Below are 12,014 nucleotides of genomic sequence, written 5' to 3'. Positions count from 1 at the left end.
TACCATGACCCAGGCCTAGCCATTGTTCCCCTATGCCCCAGCTTTGGCACTCGTTACCTTTACCTGATCCGCGGCCCATCTGTAATCATAATCATCTTCATGCGCGCAAGCATTACTATACATGTTCAAGATCCCCAGCTATCTCCTACCCGCCTAGTCAGTATCCCCTTACCCTTCTTCAGAGAATACAAGGCGCCCAAAGACATCCAAGTATTGCTAGAATTCAGGGACTATTCTATTTTTGTGATGTTCTTCCTAATTTTGGCAACATAAATGCCTTAAAGGTCTTTACAGTAGAACCTTCCAACGATTGACAGGATAACTAAAGGAAGCTCGAGAAGTGACATTTCCCACATTGCTGTTTGTGCGTTTTGATCCAGGAGCTTCGTGCGCGACAGTGACCACTACATACTCGTGATCTCAAGACTACATGGACATCATACATAGGCTCATGATTGATATAACAAACCGACATCGCAAATATGAGACTTTGGCAGAAAAAAAGACACATCACCGCCTTGCCGGCTAGGCATTTTATACATCACGTGGTGCTCGCTCAAATTTATCTTTTGTTGCACGTCTGAGTTTTTCACTCGTTTCTCCAACTTACACCAACAGATTCCGAGCCAAAATTTCAAAAAGTTACATCGACTGGGAATAAGAATGGTTCTCGGATTTTATTCCCGAGATTTGGGAGATGGTGTTTTTCTTCGATTTTGCGCTCATCTGACCGAAGTCATCATTGGAGGTTCACATTTTAGAAATTTTGTTATAATCACTACTAGGTATGTCAGTATCTGATGTATGAACTGCTTGCGGAAATGTGATTTATGATCCGCAAATACCTAAAAGTATATGTATAAAATCCGACGTCTGAAAAGAAATATGATTATGGTACTTTTGACTTCCTTTTGAAACCGTAACGCCATCAATGGTCTGTACATATCCACTCGCCTCGTCTATATCTCTTGGGACTACCATCCAAATTTCCCAATTTTTGCGGTCGATTCAAACGCTTCGAAGCGCACTGTTTTCATATTTCACGACCTTTGCTGCCCCATTTCCGTTGCTCTCATCATCAGGATGGGTATCGTCTTCCAACAACGTATCCACGCTGGTCTTTTACCAACTCGGTCATCGTCACATAATTTTCCATATTTCGACTTCTCCTCAATCTCCATATCCACTCGCAACCTATCCAACAATTCTTCTCATCTCTTCCTCCCCCCAAATTTCCGTACCTTGCTTTAACGCATGTACCAATATTTGCAACGCATTCTCGTTGAAATCATCCGCTTCACGGATCTTATCCAGATCTTCAGAGAATTCAGTAGTGATACGTTGAAGATAATGAGATGTGAACTTTTCAGCGAGAGCCGAGTCTTTCACTAACGTTGGTTTCTGGAAATAGGTTAACAAAATTCCGAGAAAATTTAGAAGGGGAGTGTAAATTACAGATGGGGCTTTGACTGATGCAGTTGGCGTAGTTTGAGAGATTGATTTGACAGCTGCTGATTGAGCTTTTGGCTTGAGAGATTGAGATTTAGGAGCAGTGTCACTTTCACTGTCGGATATGTTTGTTACTATTTTGATATTAGTACATATATGTGTGGTTTTCATCAAACATGATAATACACATACCTTCAGTTCTCGACTGGCTCTTCTTGCGACGCTTAGGTTTCACGGCTTTGGGCATTTTGGCATCCATCTTCACCGGCACGATATCTTATGTTTACTCGGAAAAGGTTGTTACTTCGACATTTAAGATTTAAGACGACGACTAAAAACGATAGGTTTAACGCACGTGAAAAGCTCGTGAGAAGAAAATATTTAAGTGGGGAATGGGGTGGGGAAAGCATGATGGCGCTTTGCCCTCACGAGCCTCCCCTCCCTACGAATCAATTGCAACCTGGCCAAACACTACATACATGTACATTTGTTTTACGGAATCATATTAAGACAGAATCTGGTGTAAACAGTACAAACTAGGAACTGTCTTGTGATTGCATTTATTAGCAATTTCATGATTCTTTACAATGTACGGGACTTTCTGTGTTTCTGGGGGTTGGAAAGAGAGCACAAACGAAGGAAGTCGCAAGTCGCCAACAAAATTCTTTAAGGTCATTTTTATATTGAACTATAATTCGATATCTAACTTCTAAGCATAGAATCCCGTTTCAGCTGCAAATAGCCGGCCTGTTTTAACGTCTTTCCCGTGCGGAGCAAGTGTAGCTTTGTTCGTATGTATGACAATAACGTTCATAGATCAAATTTACTTTGCAACAGCCACGATGTTCAGACAACAGCAGTCATTTAAAACAAGAGATACCCAAAAAACAAGATACAGCTGGAAGATTTATGCAATCACCTTTGCCAATTTCGCCAATTTGGGATTGTGTGTTTGAGAATCGATTGACTCAACCAGCAAGAGTGAAGCAACATAGTTCCTGAGGAATGTCACTACAATAGATCGGAGAGCGAGTTGATCTGACTCCTTTAAATGGGAATAGATCTCTTCCGCTGCCAAAAACAAGAACAAACTGGTGGCGAGATAAGTTTCCACACCCTCACATCTTACGATGGCCTCTCCTAGATCCATCATCAGGCGCGTGAGAGACTTGTAGATCTTTTGAGGGCCCACACATTCGGCTTCAATCTCAGGCATCTCCAAGTTATTTGCAACTGCGGCCACCGCATTACACATTATTCTCAACGTCTTTGGGTCAATCAAGTCATTCTCCGTGAACGAACTAGAAAAAAGCTGAGGAACCCAAGGCATGAGTAGTTCAATCAGGGGCTTAATTTTTCTCTCGTCCACAATCTTGCGTGCTGGTTTTCGTATCTCTTCGGGGCCATCTTGGTAGAGTTTGCAGTAAGCCGCATTTGTCATACATCATGATACTGGCTAGAGCTGCGGTACATTCCTCTATGCTGCTAAATTCCGCGCCGGAAAAATTGACATTGCGATCGTACTTGTATTTCAAAGGGGTTGGTACGTCCACAAAAGTGTCGTGCCATGCGGATAACCTTTCGTCCTTAAGCTCAAGGGGCTCCAGATCGAGAATAGTGCTCGGATGAGTTGCTTTGAAAAAGTAGTCCACATTCATAAGCGAGCATTAAAATCACCTCAAATAGTCTGAAAAATGACAAGATCACCTACGATAGCAGGACCTTCGTCATGGTAATGCTATGACATTTTTATTGAGTAACTTGCCAAGTATGCGTCAATTCGTGTCGCCGTTCTGAGGCAACTATTCCTGGAACGCTGGACGGAGATTGAAATGCTCAATGAACGTAGGAGCTCTTCTCTACCTTCCCTGCGCTGTTTTCTTGCAAATTGAAAGACATCACATTGTGTGACAGATCTGTGACATGATTACCATTAGTACTGAGACCTTGAGATATTCCTCCATTGGCGGCCTTGGCATTCACACGGCCAATATCTCCTTGTGGCCTCCTCTATTCATCAACTAATGATATAATTGTGAATTTTCTGTGCTTTCTCTATTTCTGAACTCTGTCAGTGCAATGTGGCGGGCTGAGACTAAATTTAATGGATAACCTGCGCAAGTAATCATAAATATGGCAATATGGAAGATAGCTCCCGCTTGAAATCAAGTGGGTTTTGATAATCATGCATTTCCTACGGATAAAGACCCGCAAGTTATGCACTGGTGAGCCAGTACGACAGGCTCGTTTATCGACCAAAATCTACCCCCCTTTTCATCCACGCGTAGGAATGAGATAAAGATGAATTTTCATCACAGAACTTACGGTGCCACTTTCTTACCCCCATAAATTTATTTTACCCAGTAAGTATCGGCGAAATCGTCAAGCAGCTCAACTTTGACCTCTCTGATTCCAAGGCACTACCATCTCTAATCGTTACGGTGTAAGGTATTTTCGGACGATTATCTGAAAGCAAGAAGTGGAAAAGAATGGACGCATTTTATGGAAAAATGATACATTCGTGATCTTTACGCCTTGGTGGGCAGTCTGATCATTTGGGGTTCTTGTTATACCAAAGCTCGTGCAAGAGCTCTAGTAGGCCTCACATGGATCGAAAAGCTCCATCGGTAGCTGTATTGCACTTGGCCCGAAGTAGAGATGAGCTTTTCGGATATTTATTTCCAAATGGTATGTGTTCATAGGTGTTATTTCGATGAAGGGCCTGAAGCTAATGCATATCATCCGCTGTTTCGGGTCCCCACCAAGCGCCTTTAGATGTCACGGAACAAAAATCAAAACCCATTTACTTTCGTATGCACTTCTACTCTCCATTGTTGCGCTCCTCGATCCAAAAACTCTTCGGTGGTTACGATTTACTTGCCGAGCCATCACGAGAAAATTATCCCGGAAACTGCTGCTGACATGTTGAGACGTGCTTGGGTTGAGCTGTTAAAGTCTGAGTCTGAATATAGTTCTCAATACATAATCACCATATTATAAGCTGATATATTAATAGATTTGAAAACTTAAAAATCATTGGCTCAGTTCAAGACTGATTGGATATAACATTCATGTTTTGATACCAAAAATACAAGTGCTTTGTCGTGATAAGTGGTTTCTTTCCCCAGCAGAAGTACTTGTTTCCTCCCCAGACTAACAAATAACCGACCACTAACGGGAGCCGACAATTACATATGATTCCATCGGCATCAAGAGATTAGATAAGGACTAATTGCCGTGACCTTCAGTCCTTCAGCCGCTGTAGCTAGTTTAATCATCGACACCAGAACAACAGGGAGCACCGGTCTAGCTACTTTAGCGATTTTCACCTTCGGCAAACAACAGTAACAAAACCATCACCACTTTTACTCTACTTCTGATAAAAATTTTAGAACTTATGTGAGCTCTTGGGGGGTTACATATCACCGATAAGCTCCCAAGGAGCGAAGTTCATCTGGAAAGTGGTCATCGATTGTTAAAAGGCCGATGGACTTGATCCAGTTAGACTAAAGTAGTGACAAGAAAAGGTATACAGATCTTAATAGAGTAGTCTAGGCTCGTGTAGGGCTGATTTAACTGATCATGAATAAGAGAATAGAAACTGAAGGAAGAGTTGGGGAACGAATCAAATAGTGTTTAATGTAATTTAAGTTACAATAGATCTACTCAAGGGTTACCAGGGCATATGATTAGCTCCTATGAATCATCGAGATTCATTATTACTTACTTTAAACTTCGTGTCGAATCATCATACCCCGAAGAATTACTATTTTTGTCTTCGATCTATATTGACATTGAGTTATTTACTGTTTGTATGACCAGACTACAGATGATGTAGAGCCTGCTATGTAGGTTCTAATTACCAAGGCTGTATCCTATTTAGGGAGCAGAATTGGTTACAGGAAGAAGCAATCCTTACCTACATACCTGTACAACCGGCTACGAGCCTAGCGCACTCGCTAGATCTTACAATATAGTAGGCGTGACCTAACGTCATTACACTCACTACCTACCTTGGTATTCTTTATATACTTATTTCATTGTTGCCTGACATATCTGATATTATTCATTTATTACTTAAAAAATGTTTCGAAATTGAATTTTGTTTCAACTTCTAATAGGCGACGACGAGAGCTAAAATGTGACAACGAGGACTATGCGCAGGTATATGCTCTAATTCTGATCTCGCAGCCTTTGGTCTGTGTGGGACCAACCAGGTCATTTTGCTCACACAATTCAACCTTATATTGTAGTGTAGGGAAACAAATACTAGAGATAGAGGAGGACGCCTTCAAATGGAATGATCTCCAGATCCGGGTCGTCCATACAATTCAAATTTCTGGATGTTTACACACACACCTGAAACACATAGTCTCCGATTCGCATCTGGTTACCGAGCCGTAAGCTGTCAGGGGATGTGCATGAAATAAGTGGGTCCAGGCTGCACGATTACTCTAATAGCATTTATTGAGGGTTCACAGCTTATCTGGTGAGAGGAGAGACCACTCTGCAGCTGCAGCATTGAGGCGGATTCCGAGAAGCCTTGCCTAATGTGGTATACCCAAATAAGCAGATTGATATTCATACATCAACATGACAACTTGGTATCTGGAATCATTCATCCCTTCTCCAGCCGTAGCTACTCTGGCGCGCTTTAATCATAATATTTTTGACCTCCTCATTACCATTAGGTCACAAGTCTATTGAGTACATGGAACACCTTCCCGTCATGAATTTATTTTGGCACAAGAATGCCTTGAATTTCGAACCTACTTTTTATGAGGCATTTCTCGCAAGACAATCTCGTAAAGTCTTCAGACGTTGTCAATGTCATGTCTGCAATATGTGCCGTAGTATTTATCTTGTTTTTGCCTGCCAAAATTTGGCAGCTGCGTGCTTCTCGCGCAAAAAAATGTCTTGAGATGGCAAGGACGCTTAAAAGCAGTCAGTACTCGTCTCCTTTCTATAGCCTAACTCACAATACCAATAACGACCATAGACCCTTGCGATAATGTTGTCTTTTCTTCTACTGGCTTATGTTGTTGCCGTACATGCGAAGCGTGAATTCTTCTCGTTATCTCTCTACTAGCTTCATCAGGTGCTGCATTTGGGTTGAGTCTGCTTTTGATGCTTGAGATCAAGCGATCTCTGAAGCCGTCAGATTTAGCTGTTCTTTATCTTGTGCCATCAATCATATGCGATGTTCTTTTTCTTACAATTCCCCCGAAAGTTTGGGCATTTTCTAGAGCCTCACAGCCAGTACTTGCTCGATGTATCATACACTCAGCTCTTTTAGTACTCGAGAGCTGTGATGAACGCCCTTCACTTAGCAACTCTAGCAATCTTCAATCCCCAGAAGAATCATATAGCGTGCTGAATAGGGTGCTATACACTTGGATAAACCCCATCTTATTTCAAGGATACACAAGTATTCTCATTGACCAAGATTTGCCACCTCTCAGTCAAGATATGAAGCCAGAGTTCACAAGGAAGGCAATGCTTCAAACATGGTCCCGTCGAGGTTAGTCGAGATACTCAAAGTAATTGTTTTCTTTCTTCTCACAAAACTAGCCAAGCCCGAGACAAAGTATAGCCTACCTTTGGCGTTGATGAGATGCTTGAAGCACCCTTTTTTGGCTGCCGTCGTACCGCGACTATCCTTGATCGCCTTTCGGTATTATCAACCCCTCTTAATAAAAGAGTCCATCGAATATGTCGTGGCCCATCCTATCGAAGAAGAAAGTAGCCGTGGTTTTTGGCTTGTTGTATCGGCCGTGGCTATTTACGTTGGCCTTGCTGTAAGTGCCAGTCTCTGTTCTCCTTTCACACGCTAATACGCTCAGTTATCAACAGCTGTGTACCAGCACCGCATAAATAGATTGAAGCTCATTACCAGAGGGGCTCTTGTGGGGTTAATCCATGCAAAGACTATGGAGTCTCCCAGCATTGCTTATGACAATGGCGAGGCGACCACACTTATGAGTACAGATGCAGATAGTCTGGAAGGAATCGTTGAAATGGTTCACGAGACGTGGGCTCAAGTTATTGAAGTTTTCATAGGTGTAGGGCTTCTCGCTATCCAAGTTGGCTGGATCTGGCCTCTTCCACTTTTCCTTATTTATTGTCAGTACTTTAATCCAATCTCTTGAAATGATGCTAAGTTTGCTAGTATGTTCACACATGAGTCGATTTGTTGCGAAGCATTTACAACCTCGTCAAAAAGCTTGGAATTCTGCAACGCAAAGCCGTATAGGAGCTACCAGTTCATTGATAAGTTCCATGAAGGTCGTTAAGATGATTGGACTCCAACATAATCTTACCCACCGAGTGCAGCAACTTCGAAAAGAAGAACTATGGGTGGCCTCGAAGCTTCGATGGGTCATGGTATATTACAACGCATCCGGTTAGTCAACAGTGATGTATAAGTCCTGATATGTACATTTTACTAACGAGAATGTAGCCAATGCACTGGGAATATTTTCCCCAGCGATTACACTGGCTCTATTTGCCGTTATATCACAGGCCAATGGAGTTAAGCTGGATCCCACGACTGCATTCCCAACCATGGCAATCTTGAGTATGATTACCCACCCAGCAAATATGGTCATGACAATTGTACCGCGTGTAGTGGCGGCTTTTGCTGGGTTTGAAAGAATTCAATCGTTCTTGCTCCGCCCATCTTTACAAAACAATCGTGGAGTATTGCCGAGACTTACTCAAAATGAAGTAGCATCTAACCATCCCACAAAACCAGTCTCGCAATTCAAATTCAACAGTTGAGAATAGGTGATAAACAGACAATTCTTGACAATATCAACATAGAAGTGCGCGCAAAATCTTTCGTTATAATCTCGGGTCCCACCGGTTGCGGTAAATCAACTTTATTGCGCACTATAATTGGAGAAGTAATACCTGCCCGGGGATCAATTTCTTTATCAACAAAAAAGATAGCATACTGTGCTCAAAGACCCTGGCTACCAAGCGGTAGTATCAAAGAAGTTATTTACGGTGCTAATGATATAGATGGAGCTATTAATCAAGAAAATGAGGAATGGTACAATACTGTTACAGAAATGTGTTGTCTCACTCATGATTTCGATACCTTGCCAGATGGGGATAAGACACAAATTGGTAGCAGAGGACTCAATTTGTCTGGAGGTCAAAAACAGCGTGTGGTATGTTCCCAAAAACGACAAGGTAGGTATGCACGAAACTAACAACTGTAGACACTAGCACGCGCATTATTCTCAAGGTCGGACATATTATTACTAGATGACACTTTTAGTGGGTTAGATGGTGATACTGAGCGAATCATATTTGATAACTTATTCGGATCCAGTGGTCTAGTAAAGCGGTTGAAGATTACTGTCATACTAGTTCTAATTCTAGTGAGTTCCCTTTGGCTTTACATCAGCTCAAGTTCTTACCGTATAATAGCTCAGTACTTTCAATCAGCAGATCATGTCGTTGTTCTGGGGTACCATGGAATCACAGATCAAGGTAGTTCGCAAAGTATCAAAATCAAAGCTGGCTCTATAGCAAAGTTCTCTTCTGGGAACCACGTCAAAGATAACGCCGCAGTGGCAGCAGCTTTTGCAAGACTTAGCACCCAGGTTCGAGCAAAAGACGAAGCTAAAATTGACCTTGCAAGACGGAGCGGAGACGCGGCTCTGTATGGTAAGCCTCTTCCTTCTTTAACAGCGTTGAAAATGAAATTGATATAAGCGTAGGATACTATCTAAACTTTGTCGGCTCAAAGAATCTTTTTCTCCTTATCGCCTGTACAGCAGCATATGCCTTCTTCATTACCATCCCCCAATACTATTTACAGTTTTGGACCGAGTCAGATGGTGGAAATACACTATTTTGGGTCCTTGGATTTTTGTTCCTATCATTCATGTCATGGATCACGACAAGCATTCAGATGTGGTAAGTTCCTTGCAAACTTCTATGAGCTTGTGGTTGTTGAACACGTCCTAGGGTCGTTCTCATACAATTGGCATCGCAATCTGGATTCCGAATACACGAACGACTGTTACATATCGTAACGAGGTCAGTGCCCCTTCTCTACAGAAGATGATCGGATATTATAGGAGAGACTGATGATTATTAGCGCATCCTTGTCGTTTTTCTCCCAGACCGGCAATGGTTCCATATTGAATAGGTTCAGTCAAGATATCCAGCTAGTGGACAAGCAGTTGCCACCAGCCCTTCAAACCATTATAACTCGTAAGACTACCATCGAACTTTCTATTCTCAAATTGTCTGAAGCTTTCTAACAAATGCAGAGATTTTCAAGCTCCTGATGCAAGTCATACTACTTTTCGTTGCCCAGAAGTGGCTCACAGTATCCCTACCAGCTTGTGTGCTTGTTGTCTACGTCGTCCAAAAAGTCTATCTCCGAACATCTAGGCAACTTCGTTTCCTAGAGCTAGAGGCTAGGGCAGGGGTTTTCTCGAGTTTCTTAGAATCTGTATGTATGATCTTCGCACAACGAATATTCCTCTTGCTGATAAATGTAGGTCGAGGGTCTCGAAACAATACGCTCATTTGGCTGGTCAAATGCAGTAATAGAAGATAATATCACAAGTGTGGACAACGCTCAGCGTCCCGAATTTCTCCTTCTGTGTCTTCAGAGATGGCTCAATGTCGTCCTGGATCTTCTAGCAGCTGCTGTCGCGACCAGTGTTATCGCTTTAGCAGTAGCATATCGCGATCGTGTCAGTGGTGCACAAGTTGGAATCGCGCTCAATATTATGCTTGTGGCAAACACAACCTTACTGAAGCTCGTAGAGAGCTGGACGACATTAGAAATCTCTCTTGGGGCGATTGCTCGCTTGAGGACACTTGAACATATGACACCTCTTGAGGGTGGAATGGCTCAGACCTTGGAGCCTGTGGAATCCTGGCCGTCAAAAGGGAATGTTGAGTTCAAGAATATCACTGCATCTTACCTGTATGTAGTCCCAGTGAGTTCTTAAATCTGCTAGCTAACTAGAGCAATACTTAGATCAAACTCAGCAGCTCTCAAAAACCTAAGTCTGAGTATCACCTCAGGCCAGAAGATTATCGTCTGTGGACGTACAGGCAGGTTCGTGATTCCACTTCACCAAATTCACCACAAGCTAACTTTCAAATTAGTGGCAAAAGCACTCTTCTCTTGACGCTCCTACGACTTCTTGAGTTACAATCTGGCCAGATCATGCTAGACGACGTTGACATCAAGAAAGTTGGGCTTGAAATTCTTCGACAACGTTGTTTCATCACCGTCTCGCAAGATCCATTACTTCTATCAAACGAAACCTTACGGTTCAATTTAGATCCAGATACCTCATTATCCAACGAAACTTTAATCGCCTCGTTAAAAAGAACAGAGCTCTGGTCCTTTCTACAAGGAGCAGCTGGAACAGACGATATCTCGGGAACAGCATCAGACACCACACCATACAACTATCACCCGATTCTCGACAAATCCCTCTCATTATTCCCCGAGCTATCAGTCGGCCAAGGCCAACTCCTTGCACTCTGTCGCGCTCTTGTCAAAGCCCAGACAGCTCAACATCTTGGTCGCAAACCCGTCGTGTTGTTAGATGAAGGGACTTCTTCTCTAGACCCCGTTACCGAATCAATCATCCACGGTATTATCGACGATGAGTTTACCCAAAAAGGACATACGGTTATATGTGTAGCGCATCGAATTGAAGTATTAGCGAAGCATACAGAGTCTGGAAGAGTAGTGGTGGTATTATTGAGTAATGGGAGATTGCAGGAAGTTATTACGGATCTGAATCCGGGGACATTAGAAAGACTTGGGAGATTAGACTGAACGGTTTTTCTTGCCATGATGCTTGAGATTGGAGGGAAAAGTTTTTGTTGCTATTCTTAAGAGTAGATGAGCTATGTCAGTTTGGATACTACTCAAGTAGTGGAAATCCAAATTTAGAACTTCAGAGTCTCTTTAGTCTAACCGATCAGGAAGATGTTTTTGACCTTAAGATTGATATTATCCTATCACTTCCATCAACATATCTCAACCAAAAACCCATCTAGATCGTATCATAAATTCTCTCTTATATTATATATCTATATATCCATACTCCTTTAATCAAAAATTAAAAATATAATATATATCAAACTCAAAAAAAAAAAAACTAATTACAACAAACTTTGTATTTATAAATATTAAAGATTATCTTTTATATATCCAAATTATAATACATACAATCCATCTCATCTCCTTTCCCCTCATCTCCCCTTCCCTCTCCTCCCCTCCCCTCTATTAATACATCTCAATACAAAACTCGTTTAGATCATATTATAAATTCTCTCTTATAATAAATATCCATACATCTATACATTCATACATCTATATATCCATACATCCATACTCCTTCAACCCAAGATCCAAGATTCAACACACACCAGCTCAAAAAAGAGCAAACTAACTACAACAAGCTTCGTATTTATAGATATTAAGATTATTTTTCATATATACAGTATATAAATACCTATATGCACCCACCCATCTCCTCAATCTAAACAACCATCTCCTTTCCCTTCCCTTC

At 41.9% G+C, this 12,014-nt stretch overlaps 3 protein-coding genes across 3 annotated transcripts; 1 reads left to right on the top strand and 2 right to left on the bottom strand.

Annotated features, from left to right (window-relative positions):
• Positions 1-761: 761 nt before the first annotated feature.
• On the bottom strand, positions 762-1,776 carry EAF02_008425 (uncharacterized protein). Its single transcript, XM_038904473.1, has 4 exons — positions 1,642-1,776; positions 1,456-1,583; positions 846-1,401; positions 762-781 (listed from the first exon to the last, which is right to left on the bottom strand). The coding sequence occupies exons 1-3, from the start codon at positions 1,706-1,708 to the stop codon at positions 1,195-1,197; spliced, it is 402 nt and encodes a 133-aa protein (XP_038755530.1). The 5' UTR covers positions 1,709-1,776; the 3' UTR covers positions 762-781; positions 846-1,194.
• Positions 1,777-2,356: 580 nt separating this feature from the next.
• On the bottom strand, positions 2,357-3,107 carry EAF02_008424 (uncharacterized protein; the record flags this gene model as incomplete). Its single annotated transcript, XM_038904472.1, has 2 exons — positions 2,357-2,856; positions 2,903-3,107. 2 exons carry the CDS (start codon positions 3,105-3,107, stop codon positions 2,357-2,359), a joined length of 705 nt encoding a protein of 234 aa, XP_038755529.1.
• A 3,469-nt stretch (positions 3,108-6,576) lies between these two features.
• Positions 6,577-11,313, top strand: EAF02_008423 (uncharacterized protein; the record flags this gene model as incomplete). Its single annotated transcript, XM_038904471.1, is given in 14 exon segments — positions 6,577-6,970; positions 7,021-7,247; positions 7,293-7,572; positions 7,619-7,852; positions 7,910-8,224; positions 8,236-8,624; positions 8,676-9,126; positions 9,180-9,378; positions 9,430-9,501; positions 9,563-9,678; positions 9,738-9,922; positions 9,972-10,405; positions 10,460-10,540; positions 10,591-11,313. 14 exon segments carry the CDS (start codon positions 6,577-6,579, stop codon positions 11,273-11,275), a joined length of 4,062 nt encoding a protein of 1,353 aa, XP_038755528.1. The 3' UTR covers positions 11,276-11,313.
• Positions 11,314-12,014: the final 701 nt, after the last annotated feature.

This window comes from Botrytis sinoallii (assembly GCF_014898435.1).
Source record: "Botrytis sinoallii strain Bc 23 chromosome Unknown BSIN_016, whole genome shotgun sequence".
NCBI classification, from domain to species: domain Eukaryota; kingdom Fungi; phylum Ascomycota; class Leotiomycetes; order Helotiales; family Sclerotiniaceae; genus Botrytis; species Botrytis sinoallii.
This window is presented reverse-complemented; position numbering and strand designations above follow the sequence as displayed.